This window comes from Ostrea edulis, chromosome 5 (assembly GCF_947568905.1).
Source record: "Ostrea edulis chromosome 5, xbOstEdul1.1, whole genome shotgun sequence".
In the NCBI taxonomy this organism is placed as follows: Eukaryota; Metazoa; Mollusca; class Bivalvia; order Ostreida; family Ostreidae; genus Ostrea; species Ostrea edulis.
The window spans coordinates 81,906,128-81,927,780 of record NC_079168.1 but is presented as its reverse complement, the minus strand read 5'-3'; the positions used below and the strand labels follow the sequence as shown (position 1 = coordinate 81,927,780).

The 21,653-nt window shown below is 35.0% G+C and overlaps 1 protein-coding gene across 3 annotated transcripts in view; it reads right to left on the bottom strand.

The window, feature by feature from the left end:
- Window positions 1–21,653, bottom strand: part of LOC125649616 (uncharacterized) — a 40,614-nt gene that overhangs the window by 13,270 nt on the left and 5,691 nt on the right. For all 3 annotated transcript variants that reach the window (XM_056166463.1, XM_056166464.1, XM_056166465.1), the window contains exons 4-17: window positions 21,316–21,432; window positions 20,518–20,718; window positions 19,266–19,716; window positions 12,690–12,715; window positions 11,978–12,318; window positions 11,634–11,791; window positions 10,859–10,908; window positions 10,670–10,750; window positions 9,791–9,919; window positions 9,589–9,684; window positions 9,400–9,489; window positions 9,052–9,170; window positions 8,873–8,968; window positions 8,622–8,693 (exon numbers count right to left, since the gene is read on the bottom strand). In XM_056166463.1, coding sequence (XP_056022438.1) covers window positions 8,622–8,693; window positions 8,873–8,968; window positions 9,052–9,170; window positions 9,400–9,489; window positions 9,589–9,684; window positions 9,791–9,919; window positions 10,670–10,750; window positions 10,859–10,908; window positions 11,634–11,791; window positions 11,978–12,318; window positions 12,690–12,715; window positions 19,266–19,716; window positions 20,518–20,718; window positions 21,316–21,432 — 2,027 coding nt within the window. The remainder of the gene's footprint in view (window positions 1–8,621; window positions 8,694–8,872; window positions 8,969–9,051; window positions 9,171–9,399; window positions 9,490–9,588; window positions 9,685–9,790; window positions 9,920–10,669; window positions 10,751–10,858; window positions 10,909–11,633; window positions 11,792–11,977; window positions 12,319–12,689; window positions 12,716–19,265; window positions 19,717–20,517; window positions 20,719–21,315; window positions 21,433–21,653) is intronic.

Genomic DNA, 21,653 nt, shown 5'->3' with positions numbered 1-21,653 from the left:
GAACTACGACAAAAATAAGGTAACTGAAACCACCAGAAAAATAAAGTATACAAAATTACCGCAAAAAAGGTAACCGGAAACTACCAGAAAAATAAGGTAACCAGAAAGTACTGTAAAAATGATGTAACCGGAAACTACCATAAAAATAAGGTAACTGGAAACTGCAAAAATAAGGTAACTGAAAATATCAGAAAAATAAGGTTACCAAAAACTAACGGAAAAATATGTTAACAAAAACTACGAGAAAAACAAGGCCAGTCTGGATATTGTGCTAGACTGTCAAAATCGTAGTCTGTGTTGGTGTTCTCATTGGTAAACATATTCAAAATGGAATACATCAATCGTCCACTACGTATTAGAAGTGAGGCCATCCCTGTCATTCAAAAAACTAGAATCTACCCTTCATGAGGCTGCTTGTTTATCTATTTGAAATACTGTACGCCTAAAAATTTTTGAGAAGAATTGTCTACTTAAGAAATAATGATCATGTCTTCATGCATGTTGCAGGATAACGTCTAAGGTCGAGGAATGTTTATTTGAAATATAAAAGCTGAGGCTTTCATATTTCAAACAACATTTCGAGACCAAGGAGGTTATCCTGCAACATACACGAAAACAAGAACTTTATTTCTATTCTACTACGGCTCATAAATACACAGCCGATCGTTTTCGTATATAGCTACGAATTAGGTTACTATAACGTAATGGCAATTTCTGAAATGGCCTACATGTATATTGTTTTATGCTGATGAAAAAAGAGAGATGGTAGGGGTATTCTAAATCTATTTTGAAAAAATATTTCAAGTATTCAGTTTAATGTTAACGGATTATTTGAATTGCTTTGAATACAGTTCCAGAAAATTTGTCTGTGCATCATCATGTTTACATGTGTATCGCTCTTGGAATGCAGATGATTGGTTTATACTGAATGACAAATATTATTCAGTCATTAAGAATTTGTTTTACACCATAAATTAATTGATTTTTATGATTATGAAATTGAATTATCAGTCTGTTGCATTAGCAACATTCAAAGTGCATGCAAGATGTGTATCACTTTTCTCATAATGCCGCAGTGGCCTAGAGGTTACAGCGTTCACCCCGCATGCGGAAGGCCGGGGTTCGAATCCCGGCCGCGACAGACCTAAGTTGTTAAAACAGGTAGTGACAGTTCCATTGCCAAACGCTTGGCATCAGGTGTGAATGTCACGGGTCCTCAGAGATGACCTTAAAAACGGATGTCCCGTGTCGCAGTTGGTGTGGCACGCTAAAGAACCCTCAATGCCCAAAGGCTGTAAGTGCCGAGCATAGGCCTAAATTTGAAGCCCTTCACTGATCTTGGTGACATCTTCATATGAGTGAAAAATTCTTGAGAGAGACGTTAAGCAAGATACAACCAATCAATCATAATCAGCTGATACGTATGAAGGTATATCATAGAATAATGACCGCGGCATTCCTTATATCTTTGCATTAATCAAGGTAGAATGCTAAACATTGAATTCATCTTATGGTGCCACCTACACTCAAAAGGTCATGATGTAAACCAATCTAATTAAAATTAGATCCTGTGATCCGCTCATCTACTATCGATACACTATGTAGCAATAGTAGATGAGCAGATCATGGGATCTACTTTTAATTAGATTGAATGTGAACAAACTTGAATCTACACTACATTTATAAGAATGTTTACATATTAGGGAGCTGTCTATTGAAAATCAGACACCGTCTATAGTATAGACAACTCATGACATGTCAGGGTCCACTATTTATTTTGTTCCTTGACAACTATATATTTTTAAATAATTTAATTTTACTTGTAACACGCAATTTGATTGGCTGAACACCCTGAAAAAATTTAGTTTATATTGTATAATGTAACTTGGTATTACATTTTGACAACCCAAAACGGCACTACAGTAAAACTCTGATATAGCGAATTTCTCGGGAACCTCTATAAAAATTCGCTATAAGTGTAATTCGTTATAAGTTTATAGCGAATTCATAATTCAAATATAACGAATTCGTTTTGAAACTGATTTGTTCTATATGTATATCAGTTCTATAAGAAAACAGCAATCGATATACATGTACTTGCATTTGTATTGTCTTTAAGAGAAATGAAGCCTATATATTTTCGAGAAGAAATATTTTTATACTTGATATATACACATTGATTTATATATGATAATTTATCTTGATGGATTATTAAGTCATGCAAAAACATGTCGAGAGAGAAATGTCAACACAATTTTGCGCAATACATGTACAGTCTATTGCATTTGTCATTTACTTGTTGATGTACACAAATAAAGGAGTGTACGATAAAATAAATGCAATCAAACTTCAAATTTAATTAACGAGAATAGTAAACAATATCGACAATATATTTCCTAAACGTATGTGTAAGTATTGAACCTTTCTTGAAAAATTACAAACAGAAATTTGTAATAAGTGTGAATCCTTTATGTCAATGGAAAACGATTGTTAAAAATCACAAAGAGTTTAAAATGAAAAAAATAAATTCGTTATAAAAGGTGATTTTTACGTTCATTTTTAATTCAAGGGGAATAGGAATTTACTTCGTTATATCCGTAAATTCGCTATATCCGTGTTCGTTTTTGACGCAGATTTTTATATAGAATATATAAAGAATTTGTCGGGGAAATCTATTTCACTTCGCTATAGCCGTAATTTCGCTAAATCCGTGTTCGCTATATTCGAGTTTTACTGTACTTTTTTTTAAAATTTCACATTGTACATATATGTAGCACCGTAAAGCTGTAGGCCTTCTATGAAATAGAAAATCAACACAACAAACCGTGCACAATAAAATACCTATGTTCTCTGCAAAGCAGAGTAGTATTGCAAAGTATTGCGAACTTTTTTCTCGATGTTAAACAAGGCATACATTATTTTTTTTTCTTACAAGTGCACAAAACATTAACGGTAAAAACTCTTCGGATACTAATTCTGACACAAAGATATTATCATTTGCAAAATAATACTATAATAAGTATTTGCAACTTTGCTGTTTCATTATAAAATATATTTTCACTTGAGGGACTGCTTGATCCGCTTATCAACGCATATATAATGCGTCATGTATTACAAAATGTACATATACTAGATGACGTCACGCCAAAATCGATGACATATGGATCGCAGTCTGTGAATTGTTTATATTTTACTGTGTCGGATTTAATAGGTGACAATGCTGCATATGTAATGGTAAGTTATAATTTAGTGTTTAAAACTTTTATGATGTCAAGAAACCGCATTTTCTGATGCATGACGTATTTTGTGTGATGTCGGGTTTAGATTTATAAAAAGAACAAGAGGCACTGTGAGCAATGCTCACTAAGAATACCCCCCGCTTACCCCAATCTCCCAAAGGGTGTTGGTAATAGGTAAAACTTCAGTATTATGATCCAAAAGGTATCTAGGAACACAGCATCTCCATGCGATGAAAAAAGCCATTAAAGAATTTAAATGGAAACCATATTGCTACTTCGATGTCCAGTGCGCATGACCTTTGACCTTTTGACCCCAAAATCGATAGGGAACATCTTCATCCCATGGGTAGTCCATATGTATGATATGGTGACTGTAGGTGGAAAGGATAACGCTTTAGAGCCCGGAAACCATATTGCTACTTCGATGTCCAGTGCGCTTGACCTTTGACCTTTTGACCCCAAAATCGATAGGGAACATCTTCATCCCATGGGTAGTCCATATGTATGATATGGTTACTGTAGGTGGAAAGGATAACGCTTTAGAGCCCGGAAACCATATTGCTACCTCGATGTCCAGTGCGCTTGACCTTTGACCTTTTGACCCCAAAATCGATACGGAACATCTTCATCCCATGGGTAGTCCATATGTATGATATGGTGACTGTAGGTGGAAAGGATAACGCTTTAGAGCCCGGAAACCATATTGCTACTTCGATGTCCAGTGCGCTTGACCTTTGACCTTTTGACCCCAAAATCGATAGGGAACATCTTCATCCCATGGGTAGTCCATATGTATGATATGGTGACTGTAGGTGGAAAGGATAACGCTTTAGAGCCCGGAAACCATATTACTACTTCGATGTCCAGTGCGCGTGACCTTTGACCTTTTGACCCCAAAATCGATAGGGAACATCTTCATCCCATGGGTAGTCCATATATATGATATGGTGACGGTAGGTGGAAAGGATAATGCTTTAGAGTCCGGAAACCATTGCGTCTACAGACGGACGGACGGACGGACAGACAGACAGACGGACAACCCGATTCCAGTATACTCCCCCCCCCCACAACTTGTTGTGGGGGGTATAATAAACAACTCTCTGGTGCTTTCTGTTGGAGTGTCCCAAAAGTTGATCTAACATTAGGCCTACATATGTAGCCTACACATAATTTCTATATCAGGATTTGATGAAATCACCACCTTGCATTTTCAAATTTGATTAATAAAGTACATGCTCCAGTTATGCATAGAACCAAGATGGCAGTTTTCTTGTTCGATGCTTCCTCAGTCTGTTGCTAAGTGAATCCTTGCGCGGTGCAAGTGATTTCTATTTCTCAGAGATTGTTTACTTTTTTGTATAAATGAAGACTTGTACAGTGTAGTTTTGTCTTTTTACATTAAATTATAAGGGCTGTTCCATTAAAACATATGAGGTACCCGGGGAAGGCACTTTAAAATTTGGGTAACCACCCATAGAAGCATAAAAATGTAATGAGGGACCACTCACAGAAGCAATTTCAGATAGTGCGGCACCACCCATAGAAGTGAAATACACTTTTTCTTTAAATTCAATATGTATGAATGACTATTTATAACCCCTGAATAGAGGTCTATTTTCAGATGTTCCCAAGCATGATAGTAAAGAGAAGAGTATCTTGGGTCTCATCACCATTCAAATAGTCAATAAAGCTTGATCATAGAACCATCAATTTATTCTATCAAGACTGTCTTTCTTAAACACGATGAACTAAATCAATTTTATAAGTCTACCTGTTCATAAAAAGCCTAGTATTGTAAATGTTCAAAAACAACTATTAAAAGTTTTAAAATTGACTAGTATTTTGAGTATTAAAAAACAAGAAAATGTGTCTCTGCGACACTGATGTCTCAGATATTTGTTACACTACGGCTCATTGCATTGTTCACAAGGATGTTATGGAATGACAACTGGATCCTGTGATCTTAACCTTTGTAAAAAAAAAATAATAGGGTTCTATGTCATTCTAAAAACTATGTACCAAGTTTGATAAACAGTCATCACTGAATGAAGTTGATTTTAGAGAGTGTCCAAATGCTATAGAATAACAACAACTTCTTTGGGAAAACGATAATAAAAAGCTGAAGGACTTGATCCATTTCTGACAGTTGAAGACTTTTATATCCCTCTCCAAATTTGTGTATTTAAGGTGGTACCCAACACCCAAAGGAAATAACTCTGTAAAAATCAGCTAAACCTTTTAATTCGATTTGATATCAAATTTAGAGCATCTCAGTGATCAAAAGTTTGCTTGATGAAATTTCTATATATCTATTGAAATTATTCAAATGAAAATGTGTGGTTGAAATTTCTTGAAATTAATATAAATTTTCCTTCATTGGTCAAAGTAGATACAGTAAGTATAAAACAAAATTTAAAGAAAATTAAATGAGCGAAATTTATGCTAGTAATGGTGTTGGGTAACCCCATTAAAATCTATAATTCTGTAGTCATAGTTCAACATAAGATGACAAATACTAATATGAACAGGTAGAACAAGTTTTAATGATTGGAGAAATATTCTTTAAACTTCAACACAAAATACAGTTCTAATCTTTATACAAAAAACAGTGCACAACCAAAACTATATAGATTGTCCAAACTCTAACTTTGGCACTTTATACTCCAACATTAAGTCAATTATTTGAATTGGCATGCTACACAACAATCACCGACTTTTTTACATACCAAATCACCCAGGGTGGACACATAATGCCAATTCGAATAAGTTGCCAATTTGACAAAGACAAATTCTATAAAAATGGCTATTCAAAAATTGGATAAAACATTTGTCAAATTTAATTGTAATATGACTGTTCAAGAAAGGCCATTGCATATTGCTTTAAAAAAGTCACTGACTTGTGTATACATCGGTAACAAATACCTAGAATTCAAAACCATGTCTATAAAATAATAGGTAAAACTAGCTGCAAATCTCTGAAATTCAATGTCACGATTTTGACTTCCTAAACTTTTGAGGGAAGAGTTTTTCCAGTGTCTCATATAAAGAAGTATCAGATATATTTCTACTTTTGATTTCCTTGTCCACAGCAACTAAAAAGTCTGCCTTAGATTTTCTTCCAGTGTGTGTTGGCTTTTGAAAGTGTGTGTGCAATAATACATTTAACTCAGCAATTGTTAGTAACAATATTGGACTGTCTTTAAAACTATCTAACAATTTCTTCTGCTTTAGTTTATTTCGTTCCTTTTCTTTGACATCTTCAACATACTTCACTATTCTGTCTTCTCTTACTCCTATAAGATTACTGGTAGGTGCAAGATCTGAACTTGACAATATATCTGGGTCACTCTCCATCAAATACTTTCAACTTCCGATTGTCAAGTCATTTGCATATGCCATATAAAGTAGTATTTACATCAATGGACAAGTATGGAGGCGAAAGCTATTTCGTCGGTATTGAAAAGGTTTGAATTTAATATCCAGTTAAAAACCGAACAGCAGACTGCAACAATATGATTTTCCTTTCTTTGTCGAAGTGGCTCAAGTAACTACATTTTCGCGCCGATTGTCAATGTTTAGCTTTTTTCATTAGATCCACCTACGAGATTTCGCGATAACAAGCATGGCGGAGCAGACGAAGAATTTTGCATGCTGTGCATTATAATTAATGAAAAACACCTTTATTAGACATGCCTGAGCACAAAGTTGGTACTCCTTTTGGTGTAAACAACATTTGGGACTAATACACAGAGTTTATTATCGGTTATTCATAAAATTATTTTGCACCATTATGGAGATCCTATGGAATTGTAGCCTCATCCCGAAAACGTCAGAATAAAAAAAATTGGATAGGGCTACATTATTGCAGCTAGAAAAAAATCAAAAACCGTTTCAATGGACCACGAGCACGTTTCGTTTTCCATTTTGGACAAGGGAGATAATCCTAATTTCCGGTCGCTATAATTTTAGAGTCAAACCGGAAACGATAACCGGATCGCGGAACCTCATCGACCGAGATAAAATGAAGACAGAAAACAGCGTTTGTTTCACATTCTACTTTCAACCCTTCCCTTCTCTTGTTGCATTCCTCTCAGTTTTGTAAAAAAAAAAAATTAAGATTTTATCAAAACAACCACCCACAGATGCAGTTTTCTGGCAGTAGGTACCCACCATAGATGCAATTTTCTACCAATGACAAGTACCCATAGATTTTTTTTTTAATTGCCGTCCCCGGGTACCTCATATGTTTTAATGGAACAGCCCTAAGGAATGAAGCTAATTTTGACCTATGTTATACAATATAAGGTAACTTGGTGTAGTTTACGCTTCCTATAATCCGCAAAGCGGATTATAAAGTGTAAACTGCACCAAGTTACATTATATCGTATAACAAAGGTCAAACAAGAGGTACTGTGAGCAATGCTCACTAAGAATACCCCCCGCTTACCCCAATCTCCCAAAGGGTGTTGGTAATAGGTATAAACTACCTCTTTTCTGAGTGTAAAAAACAAATGGCATGACAAACCGAACCATATTGCTACTTCGATGTCCAGTGCGCGTGACCTTTGACCTTTTGACCCCAAAATCGATAGGGAACATCTTCATCCCATGGGTAGTCCATATGTAAGATATGGTGACTGTAGGTGGAAAGGATAACGCTTTAGAGCCCGGAAACCATATTGCTACTTCGATATCCAGTGCGCTTGACCTTTGACCTTTTGACCCCAAAATCAATAGGGAACATCTTCATCCCATGGGTAGTCCATATGTATGATATGGTGACTGTAGGTGGAAAGGATAACGCTTTAGAGCCCGGAAACCATATTGCTACTTCAATGTCCAGTGCGCTTGACCTTTGGACCCCAAAATCGATAGGGAACATCTTCATCCCATGGGTAGTCCATATATATGATATGGTGACGGTAGGTGGAAAGGATAATGCTTTAGAGTCCGGAAACCATTGCGTCTACAGACGGACGGACGGACGGACAGACAGACGGACAACCTGATTCCAGTATACCCCCCCCACAACTTGTTGCGGGGGGTATAATGAAGACTTGTACAGTGTAGTTTTGTCTTTTTACATTAAATTATAAGGAATGAAGCTAATTTTGACCAATGTTATACAATATAAGGTAACTTGGTGTAGTTTACGCTTCCTATAATCTGCAAAGCGGATTATAAAGTGTAAACTGCACCAAGTTACATTATATCGTATAACAAAGGTCAAAATCAGCTTCATTCCTTAAATGTATTATTTCTTGATGAAATACATTCAAGATGAATGAGGACAATATCTTCAGCATAAATCACGCTACAACATATCAAAATTTTATATTCAACTTATGAAATTTGAGCATATAATTCCCTTTATAATCCTACCTCTGTTGCCTTGGTATTGGTGATATAGTTTACATCTTTGACCACCATCACCATGTCCATCCACTTGCAACCCTGTTAGAGAAAATTAATTCCTTTCCATGACTGGAATATTTCTAAAATTGTTCGTAATATTGCCAATATTGTTTGGAACATTGCCAAATTGTTTGGAATATTGCCAAAATTGTTTGGAACACTTCCATAATTGTTTGGAATATTGCCAAAATTGATTTGAATATTGCTACAAGACTCACTGGATCTCTCTGTTCTCCCATCGGAACAAAGTGGATGGGTATTCGAATGTTCATGGCCGCCATGACTTCTAGAACTGAACTGAACAGGTCATCAGTCTACAATAACAAAGATGAAAAGCGTTATTAACAAAATCCAGAGACATTAGCCGAGATACCAAACCTAATTCCACTATCCCTACCTTCTGACACGGCTGTGCAGATTTCTCAGTCTCTTGTGAACAGTCGTTGAAAAGACCGTCAGAAATAAGAACAATCTTGGGATAAGGAGTGTGGTATTGCCCATAGTCTGTTGACTTCACTGCATCAAAGTTATAAAAGGCATGTATTATACAATCGACAGCTTGTTATACTACCAATATTCAAGCATCATATTTTTGTAACACCTGCGAAGCTAAGTCACATTTAGCGATGACTTTGTCCATCATACAATTCTGTCAACTCTCCGTCTGTCACATCCTGGACTTTGTAATCGTAAAGAGATATATCAAATCTCTGATGTAGGAGTTTGAAAATAAAGAATATGTTACCTCTCCGATGTAGGAGTTTGAGAACAGTGAAGATGGCCTGTAGTACTGGTGTACTGGTCTTCTGACTGAGGGGCTTAATATCTAATTGTCCTGTGCAAAAAATGTTTGAATATATTACAATTCCTAGGTATCATACATGTCTTGAAATACAGCTGTACACATGCATGCTCTAGTGGAGCCAGGACTCACCCACGACTTTCCTCACTGTGTCTCTTTCCTTGGTAAAGTCTTGCTCCACCCTGATCTCATCACTAATGGAAACCACGGCAACCCAACCCAAAGAATCTACAAATCATTTGAGTTAAAAAAAACAAATTACACTGAGTCGTCTGTATTTCATAAGGTGAACGAAAAGTGATGTTTTTGATGGAGAAGGATTTGCTTTACTTACTTTCTACAATTTTCTCTGCCTCTGCTCTTTGTTTTTTTAACAATGTTCCCGCCATGGTGTGAGACAGATCCAAACACAGTACAGTAACAAACTGATCAGAAAGCTCATGATCGTCCAACTTCTCCGTCGCTAAATAAGAGAGGGGATCAAAACAAAACACACAACAAAAACAAAATAATTGAAATCATTTCTTAGAAATTAATTAATATGAGAAATACACATTACTGTACTGTAGACAAAAATGAATCTACATCTGTTTTAAAAGTATTAAGTCTAATATCAAACATTTTTAGTCATCTTTATATCACAGTATATTTTTCACTACATTTTTAATGCTAGAACTGCCACAGTATCTCGGTAAACAATCAATCGGTCAGTTTCGTACACAGATATTCCTATGTCAGCTTGACTGAAATGGTTCAGAGACTAAAAAGAAGCTTGAAATGTGTAAAGTTTACAGACAGATGGACAGACATGTTGAGACAGAGTGGCAGACTGACAGATGAACAGATTAATGCTACTTACATGTACAAACAAAACTTTTTAAAATTCTGATGAAAATGAATGTTTTTGTAAGTAGAATTAATACATTTTACGGTATGAAATGTAATTTATTCCCATGATTTCTCAATCGAGTCCAAAACAATGGGGAAAATTTGCTTAGAGATATATAGGGAAGGGTAATACATTTCAACTTTTAGAACATATCATAGAAAATTTAAAAGTCTCTTATTTTTGAGGAATTATTTGTGCTTATCATAATTAAACAACAGGTAAGCCAAAAAATATATATCAACCCTGAGTCATCCATTATTTGTTTGTATCAAATGTCCTTATTGTCAGTTGACAAAGCCAATTATTGGTAGCTATAATGCATACCTGCTGTGGCCATTTTCAGGGAGCGTTGCACAACCTTCATCCCATCCTCTCCCCAAATTTTCACCAGGTTTTCATAGGTCCCTACAAACCAGTTCCTTTATATCATAATGCTTCAACTGGTACTATGCATTGCACACAATAACAACATTCTTTTCTTTGATTAGGTATAGATTACAAGAAATATGTCACCTCTAAGGGAACCATGAGATAGCGATTCTTTCTCAGATTCTTCTTTATCTCTGAAAATGACCAATGTTATAGTGTTCTCAAAAGAATCTGCATGAAACAGGTATGTAGTTGTTGAGATATGGTAATCATGTAAACCTCAAATACAAAATAAGTGTGGTGATACCTGATAGGTCATGTGTCACCTCTACTACAGGCGATCTCTGATTTTTAACGATAAATATATTCCTATTTTTAATGTTATTACAAATAATATCTCCTTCAACACACATCTCTTAAAGCAGTCAAAATTACCTGTCTAACTTACAATAGGAAGCTCTAGTAAGACAGAAAATTACCTGTCTAACTTACAATAGGAAGTCCTAGTAAGACAGAAAATTACCTGTCTAACTTACAATAGGAAGTCCTAGTACGACAGAAAATTACCTGTCTAACTTACAATAGGAAGCTCTAGTACGACAGAAAATTACCTGTCTAACTTACAATAGAAAGTCCTAGTACGACAGAAAATTACCTGTCTAACTTACAATAGGAAGCTCTAGTAAGACAGAAAATTACCTGTCTAACTTACAATAGGAAGTCCTAGTACGACAGAAAATTACCTGTCTAACTTACAATAGGAAACTCTAGTACGACAGAAAATTACCTGTCTAACTTACAATAGGAAGTCCTAGTAAGACAGAAAATTACCTGTCTAACTTACAATAGGAAGTTCTAGTAAGACAGAAAATTACCTATCTAACTTACAATAGGAAGTAAATCACCAGGATTAAATCACCTTGGTTTCTGTATGGCATCAAAGAAACTTGAAAAATTGAGAGCTTGTGCACTACATGTATAGTCGACTTTAACCTCCTTCAGGATTGTGGATGGTTTGGAGTGGATGATTTTGAGTAACCGACTGATTTCATCCTCACTGGAGGCTGTAGATTCCTCCTAAGATATCAATTTGATACACCATGAATTTTAAAGAACAAAGATATTGATAATAAATTATAAAATCTTTACATGGTTTCATTATATGTCTATGTTCTTTAAACAAGATGTTTTTCTTAAAAAAGGTCAAATGTCATTATCTATACTAAATACATGTATATACAATGTAATATATTTTTGTCATACTTCCTTTGATACAGGATAGACAACGGTTACAGTCGATGAAGGTTTTACTCTCAGTAATGCCTGCTCCTCGTCGATTTTCATGAGAACGTTTTTGTACACTCTCTGTTCCAGCTCCGGCAGCAGTTCACTTACGGCATTGTGTAAAGCCTGGACATGCATCTGGCGGAACAGCTCCCACTCCTGTGTCATGATCTGCTGAACCTGAGATGCAACCTGGCTAGCTAGCTGTTCCTGTGTCATTATCTCCCGTGATTGACCCGCCCTCAAAGTGGTCAGTTCACGGGATAAGAATGACCTAAATTCAGACATTTCCTTTTCTAATTTCTCAGACACTGAAAGATCTACAATACAATAATGTTTAATATTACACAAATATTGACGATTTTGAGGTCAATATGGTGCTTTAGCTGAGAAGTATAGTACAGTCTACTCCAACTATCTGTGATATCGAGATGTCAAATAAATCTCCATTATCATTATTTATCTGGTTCGACATCTTGATTATATTAACTTTGTACATGAAGAACAATTCACCTTGAAGGCAGTTGGAGATAAACACAATTTTCTATTTCTTCTAGTTTGTTAGATTTCAGCCAATCAGAAAGCTATTATTCAATCATGTAGTTGTGTGATTTATCATACTACCGGGGTAATATAAATCATAAAGAATATAGTAATGTAACTTATTAATATTTATTTGTATTTTGTTTACCTTTCTCATTTGATGATTTATCCTCCCTTTAAAAAATTATAAAAGTAGATTGAATATACAGTCATGTATATGAGTAACAGTACTTTAATTAAACCATAAATCAGAATGAAGGAAAAGCCGAGAAACTTTGAAATTATTATTTTTCATGGTGGCTAAATTTACATAGAATTCATGGGCACCTGTATACCCTATAAATTTAACGACTGAATGAAATACAAAATTCAAAAAATATTTCAATGTACAGAAATCTTATATATGTTATCACATTCCCATTAAACTGTAACAATATTACCAGAAACGGTACATAATTCGCCACCACCACCTTATGTAGGGTGTTATTTCCTTAAAGGGACTGATTCACAATTTCCCCCAAAATTTTGGTTTTCACTTTTAATGATCAAAATCTACTGTCTAATGTGTTTAAAAAGATTTCACCTACAAATTAAGGTTAAACATTATCACAGAAGCTCATTTTAGAGAGTTTATTATTTGTTTTGTAAACAAAGATTGTGGTATGTTATTGTTTACAAATTTTTCAAAAGAAATGGATATTGATCTAAGTTTATTAGATATTTCACATTTCAAGCATTCTTTGGGTAAACTGTGACATCTAAAAGTTAAAATTTGTGACTATGCAAAATTATGATGCTTTATATTACAAAATTAATATTTCACTGGTTTGTTTGTATACATAAAAAGACTCGAGTCTTTGTTTACATAACACAGATTTAAGGCTAAAATATTGATTTTATTCTTCCATTCAGAAAGTCAAAATTTTGGCTGTCAACATTAAATTACTTATATTTTTAATGTTTAACATCAAAAATGAAAAATATTTTTTTTCAATAATTGTGAACCAGTCCCTTTAAGGTGTTGGTTTTCTATGACATTGATTAGCGACGGGTTGTAGAACATCAGCCATCATTAAAGCAATACTAGCTCTGATTTTGGTGAAGGTGAAAATAACGAACAGTGATCAATCTCATAACTCCTATATAGGCAATACAAAATAGATAGCTGGGCAAACACCGACCCCTGGACACACCAGATGTGGGATCAGACAAACACGGACCCCTGGACACACCAGAGGTGGGATCAGACAAACACAGACCCCTGGACACACCATAGGTGGGATCAGACAAACACAGACCCCTGGACACACCAGAGGTGAGATCAGACAAACACAGACCCCTGGACACACCAGAGGTGGGATCAGACAAACACAGACCCCTGGACACACCAGAGGTGGGATCAGACAAACACGGACCCCTGGACACACCAGAGGTGGGATCAGACAAACACGGACCCCTGGACACACCAGATGTGGGATCAGACAAACACAGACCCCTGGACACACCAGATGTGGGATCAGACAAACACGGACCCCTGGACACATCAGAGGTGGGATCAGACAAAACACGGACCCCTGGACACACCAGAAGCGGGATCAGGTGCCTAGGAGGAGTAAGCATCCCGTGTCGACCAGTCACACCTGCCATGAGCCCTACATCTTGATCAGGTAAATGGAGTTATGCATAGTCAAAATTAGTGTGCCAAGAACGGCTTAAAGCAATACAAGCTGTAACTAACGGTATTTATTCAACTACACAATTATGTATCAATTATCACATCGATATAACTAATATAATCACCAAGATCTGAAGAAAAAATCAGCAAAATAAACCAGGGAATATTGTTTGAGACCATACCTACAATGGGCGTTTCGTATAAACCGCCATTGCGTCGTATACACAGACATGGGAATGATGATTGCCGAATATAATAAGATTGCTGAGACTGAGGTCATATGCAAAGATGGAAACTGACATGAGTAACTACACATTTTGTTTGTTTAAGATATTACATCGTTTCATGAATGACAAGAAGTACTATAAGAGTAAGAAAGTAATAATTACGCAAATGTGCCACTCAAATGAAATTTTGATCGCAATTTCTATAAAATTGGCATGTTAAATTGCTTACAAATCTGACACGTGCTCAGTGCCTCTCTTTCGCTTTTTCCCCGAACTGTTGACCTCTGAGGTCAATGTACATCAGAGGTCACGAGCAGGAATTATTGACAGGATGACAATAATTCATGAATCAATATTTTCTGCTGATTTGACAGGTTTATTGCTTTAGATTCACTCTGATTCTATTTAGTTATATATATTCAATCACAAAATTAATATGTTAAATATTTATTCTTTTATTTTTCAATTTATTTACCATCAGTTACAGCTTGTATTGCTTTAACAATCGGTATGAAACAAGTCAGACAGCATTTGACTCAATGATATGTTGTATTGGCAAACTAGATTATTTTAACGACCATTAGAATTTGTGAAATGCTGACTTTAGACAAGACTGTTGAAACCCCTGCACCATCAACTTGATTGTCAGTAGACTGCCTCTATTTAAAAACTGATCATATGTAGAACAAGCTCTTGTGTATCAAATCAGTTGAGAGATGAAAACACCACATGCAGGTGATAACAGAATATTGCTACATAAATATGAGAAGTTGACAATGGAGAAGCTGAAATCATTCCGTTTATCATAAAATTGAGTTGTTAGTTTGCTGTTAATATCTATTTTCAATAAGGTATCTAAGTACGAAGCAGAAGTAGACGACTCTGTGGTGTCTTAATTTTATTTCAATTTCACAGTGATATATCAAATCGACATATGAATGAAAATTATTATTGTTGATAGATAAATGTCGCATTGAAGGCCACAGGAAGAGATTTTTTCTTCTCATGTTTTTTTTAATAAATTCTGCTTCATTAGCATATAAAAACAGGTCAGCTAACAAAGGAGCACAATTTGTGCCCTAGGGAATTCCAACAGACTGTTGGAAGACCTGATCACCAAAGACTATGAAGAATTTGTCAATGAGGAACTCCAGCATATCTTTGATTTCAACTTCAGAGTACTTATGCGTGGAATCAGAGTAGTATTTAACAAAGTAATTTTTTGGATGACTGATTACTAGATATGAATATTTCTGTTGAAGAAGCAACTGTCTATAATGTCAAGAAGTCTAGTCTTTAATTTATCATGAGGAATGGTTGTGTAAAGTATTGAAAAGTCATACATTCTGATGTTGTTGATTTGAGAAAAGCTTTGCGATTTCAAGTTAACTAAAAGTTCTTTAGAATTTTTTAGAATCCACATTTAATTTACAACACTTCTGGCTTATGTAGTGGCACAGTAAGTTTGCAGTTTCTCCTTCACAGCTGTTAATATTTTTGTGAGGAGCAAAGATAGAGGCTTGGCAGAACACTTACTGGATCCAGCAATATATCTTTGTAAAGGTTTTTATGAAATTTAGGAATCCAGTATAGGTACAGTAACTCATGTTCATCCATCCCATTAACTGGGATATTAAATGTGTCTAAAACTGAAGCATGGTTTTGAAGAATTTCATCTTTTGAAAGGGCAGTTGGAGTATAAGTACGATTACCAAAAGTGGAATTAATGCCAAGTTCGTTTAAAATACAGTTGTAATAATGAGCCTTGCAAACAAAGACAATGTTGTTACAAGCTTTGTCAGCTGGAACCAAAACATATTCCTCATGTAACCTATCTAATTTTTTTATCACTTCTGGTATACTAAACACAGAAGGATAGATGGTACATACTTTTGTTTTGATGAGTCTAATGCAGGATTTTAATATTCCTCTTATACTTTTATCCATTCTGACAATGTATCAAGTTCTTTTTCATGAATTTCAAATGGTGTCAAAAATTTTCTTTGTAAAATTGTGATTAACTATTTCAATGACATAAGGTTTATAAACTTTTGTTATTGATATTTGTGTTAGGTAACCTGTTCAGAGACGCTGAATGAAGCAAAATTACATTACTGTCTTCCCGTACAAAAATTGGTTCTTTTGAAAAACTCTTAAACTCATGCCTCGTTTACACGAAGAATTTAATTTGTATTAAATGTAAGTTAATGCAAATTAAATTTAAACCGCTTTCACATGGAGATTTTAATGCGCATTAGTTTACTTCGAATTAAAATTTACATCGCAATTTAAAGTGAATTTAAAAATCTACTTCGCATTAGCTCCGTGTGAACACAAAGCGAAGCTAATGCGCATTAAATGTAGATGCATTCGTAATGGCAAATTTGGGTCACATGCAACATATCCGTGGTCATATATATATATCATATATATGCACATATATATATATATATATATATATATCATATATATATATACTGTTACTAGATACTGCTATGTATACATTTTTGTAAAGCTTCTGAAGATGTAATGAAAGCGCTAAAGCTTAATGGAGGATTTCTGTGTTTTCTTTTCATATTTTTTAAATATTAGTATCCAATTACAGAGACTCTATTTCAATTGTGGATATATATATATATGGTATATATATATATATATATATATATATATATATATATATATGGTGTATATATATATATATTTATATATATATATATATATATATATATATATATGTGTGTTATTTTTGTGCGAAAAACTAATCAAAATGCTAGTAATCACTAAAAAAACATGTACAAACAGCATGTCATTAGATAATGTCAGATGTAAATCTGTGCTCTGTTTAGGCATATATACTGAGTAATACATATGGAAAGAATTGTTTTTGAATACTACAAAAATGTTTTAAAATAGTGCTAATATGATTTTATCTTTTTACATTTTTTAAAACAAATATGCCGCTCATTGTTAATTTTTTTTAAAACCATATGATGTCATAGTAGACTTACATTGGGTACTGACTAAAACCCGGTCTCATGACTAAAACCCGGTCTTCAGTCCCGGTCCCAGATTTTTTTTATTCGATAAAAACAGAATATATCAGAATATTTGAGCCCCATTTCTCGTGAATTTAGATATGACATCCCATGCCTGCATTCTGATAGTTGATTGATCATATTATTTTCTTCTTTCGTAAAATAATATGTGAAAACTTTGACATGAAAAGGAAAACTGGAATAAAACACACACAATAAATCAGAAACGTATATACAATGGGATGTTATGCATTGAGTATCACATCCTTATTTTTTTTTCATGAAAAGCTAGATTAAAGCAGCTATTGAGGAAAAATGTCGAGACCGGGACCGGCTTTAAGCATTGTTTTTATTTGTCGGTCCCACCGGTCCCGGAGTTTTCACGTATTATTTTACGAAAGAAGAAAATATGATCAATCAACTATCAGAATGCAGGCATGGGATGTCATATCTAAATTCACGAGAAATGGGGCTCAAATATTCTGTTTATATCGAATAAAAAAATCTGGGACCGGGACTGAAGACCGGGTTTTAGTCACGGGACCGAGACCAAAGACCGGGACCAAGACCAGGTTTTAGTCAGTACCCTTACAGTGTTTGATACATATCAGTAATTAAAAATTGCGTCACAATAGTAGTCAGCGGAATGGTGAAAGAGACGATCCGATGTTTTAACTGGGCTCATGAAGAAGCAATATACATGTATTGTCTAGAGTGAATGCTGGTCGTAGGAGGAAATAACAAGTAATTTCTTGGGAACATATAAGAACAAACACGACAAACTCCTTGTGTGTAGATCAGTTACATGTACATTATTAACAGATATAAAGTGTTTTGAACAATGAATTCTGTATATCTACACAAAATTCATTAAAATATCTATAAAATGATTTTCAATGATATAGTCTATTCTTTTATTTATTTCGCTCACCCTTTAATTTAGAGATGCAACCGAATTAAATGTGAATGAGTTTACTTCGCATTAAATATGACCGCTGTGTGAACGCTATTTAATTCAAATTAATTTAATGTGCATTATTTTACTTCGCATCAAATTTAATGCAAAGTAAAATTTAATGCACATTCATGTGAATGAAGCATTAGTTTTAATTCTATCAAAGTTACATACAAAACTATCATAATAGTACATTTTTACAACAAAATAAAATTTTCAGATTTAGAGCTTATATTAAGCTGGAAATACTATGATTTTCTTAATTTTTTAAAAGAAAATCATAATGCTTGTCATATGCACATCTTCACTATCCATACAAACATTCTGTAAAATAAGATGGTCCTCACTTGAAAACTGGGGGAGGAGTTAAGACACACAAACCATATAACCTCCAAATAACATTAAATTTCAAGTAAAGGGACAAAACTCCTGCAAGAGAGGTCAAAAATGGATCAAAATTGCAACCTGACCTTGAGTGACTCACAAAGAAGCTACACAGCAAATTTCAATTCAATAAATGAAAATAGAAACAGAAAACCTCGATCGGATGGACGGATATACAAACATCACTATACCACAATACGTGCCATCAAAAAACAGGCATATACAAATTAACAATTCTTGAAAATTAGGTACTATAAATTTCAACAATTTCCTAGTAATATATTTGATGATGATTATCATATTACTGATGACTATTTTATTACTGATTATTATATTACATCTGATTATTATATTACAGTTGATTATTACATTACAGTTAATTATTACGTTACATCTGATTATTACATTACATCTGATTATTACATTACTAATGTAAAAATGTGATAACCTTTTGTACAAGGTGGTAGATTGCTGGTTCCCTTGTGCTAAATAATGATGACCCTCAACAGTCGCAGAAAACCGGATATCCTCAGCCACATGTAGTAATTTCTCCGTCACAAGCAGCTTGTTGAAGAATTCCTGGATTTTTTTTAGGGCTTCCTCCGATGTGCCCCTCTCAAGGTCCTCTTGGCAGGTAAACAGCAGCGTGAGTCGGAGACACCCGAGGGAGACCTCAGTCAGCCGACCCTTCATCTCCTTCACAAGGTAGGTCACCACAGCTTGACATTTATCACAGTGATTGTTCACCAGATCTTCAAGAACTGACCTCTCCAAATCTTCGAGGCTGTCGGTCAGGGAGGAGGTCAGACGCAGCTTTATCTGGGTCCCCAGTTCCTCGTTAGTGTTCTCTGTTCCTCTCCACCTCATTGTCACCACGGAGGTCCCAATCTGGGTGTCAACTGCCGAAGATAACACACACCTAGATAACAATGCTGCAAGAACTCCATCAAGCACCCAAGAAAAATTTTTCATTGGAGTAAATAAAATATATATGTACTTGTTTTAGTATAGGTAGTTTTTTAAACAATTACTAAGATACAGCCTAATTATAAAACTACAATAATCTGTTCATAGTTTAGCGTTAGCTCTGTTTTATATGCAAATATCCGTATTAATTCCAGGTGACCTTTACAACACTGAATACCGATTGGTACAATCTGAGCTGGTGCACTATTCAGCATAATCATGATGTACCGTTTCTTCTATAGATATCTAATGATGGATAGAGATTTTCACATTTTAGCACAGCCATGGATTAGTACTCCTGTATCAGCACCTGAATGTAATGTAATGGCTGGGAATTCTCCAACAGAAATGAAAATAGAATGTAAATATAAGAATTTTGGAAATACATGAAGGTGTGAACAAGAATGCTTCATGCTGGCCTACCTTTATGCTAACATGCTGGCCTACCTTTATGCTAACATGCTGGTCTACCTTTATGCTAACATGCTTCATGCTGGCCTACCTTTATGCTAACATGCTTCATGCTGGCCTACCTTTATGCTAACATTCTTCATGCTGGCCTACCTTTATGCTAACATGAATCATGCTGGCCTACCTTTATGCTAACGTGCTTCATGCTGGCCTACCTTTATGCTAACATGCTTCATGAAGTATGCAAGCATAAAGCATTGTAGTTAATACCCTCATGTATATTTAAAAGATGAGACTTATTTCTTAAATAACACTGTTCTCACCCTCCAGCGTGCCTTCAGATTTTAATTTCTCCATCAGACTTTCATTAACATGCATTTCCACAATAACACAACACTGTCCTATCTGTATGTACTTCCCCTTCTCATGGACCAGGAAGTGCAGAGTTGTGGCCCCTGTGTCCTCCGTGTTAGAGAAGGGGGGGCTACTGTCTGTAGAAAGACTTCTGCTCGAGAGATCGGAACCTGCATATTCCATGAAGTGGTAAAAAAAAAAGACCAATGAATCAGAATACAAAAAGCTGCATTTATCATGACAGAAATCAAGATTTATTGCTTGCTGAATTTAAACTCTCATCATCATTTTGGGGGGGGGGGGGGGGGGGGGGGTTGTTCTATACTGCACACTTGTATGAAAACTATACAACACTTTTCAAAATCTGAATAATTCATAACATAGTTAAATGTTTCTCATACCATGCACAAATCGGGTAATTTTGGCATCGGGAATATTTATTAGATTTTCCTTAAAAAGATAGTTTGAAATCGTAGCACTTCAATTTTTTGGGCACAATTTAATGTAACAAGTGTATCCTTTATATCAATAGAAATTTCGGCGCTTTTATTTTTTAAAAAATTATGAATTTTCCTCATTCGCCAAACAATCCATCATTTCTAGCCCGACAAAATTACCTAGCATACGGTATTTGTCCATAAATGACTAATGGATACTGAAATGATAATGTATCAAACCTCCAGCTTTCAGACGTTCACACAAATGAATGCCACTTGTTGATAACAGCCACTGAAGACTACAGTTTTTTTTTTTTAGTGATTTCTTACCTGAAGATTGGACACGGATATGAATTGCTGTGTTTTCAGCCACAGAAATGTCCGACTCCAGAGCTTCAATCGTTAAATTTCCACCGCTGGGGGTCCCTCCATGGTTACCACCTGAGACTGGAAACACAGATTCAATAATTAATGAAATCGCGTAGAGTAGCTGCTGTACAGCTAATGGTTCCTAATGGATCTCTAGCAAAAGCTTCGTTTTAGGATAAGACAGACATAAGCGTAAAATTTTATTTGAATCTAGCAAATACTTAGTAGGGCATAAATATATGTGAACCTATAATTTCAAAAGAAAAATATTCATTGTGTAACAGATAACACTTTTAACT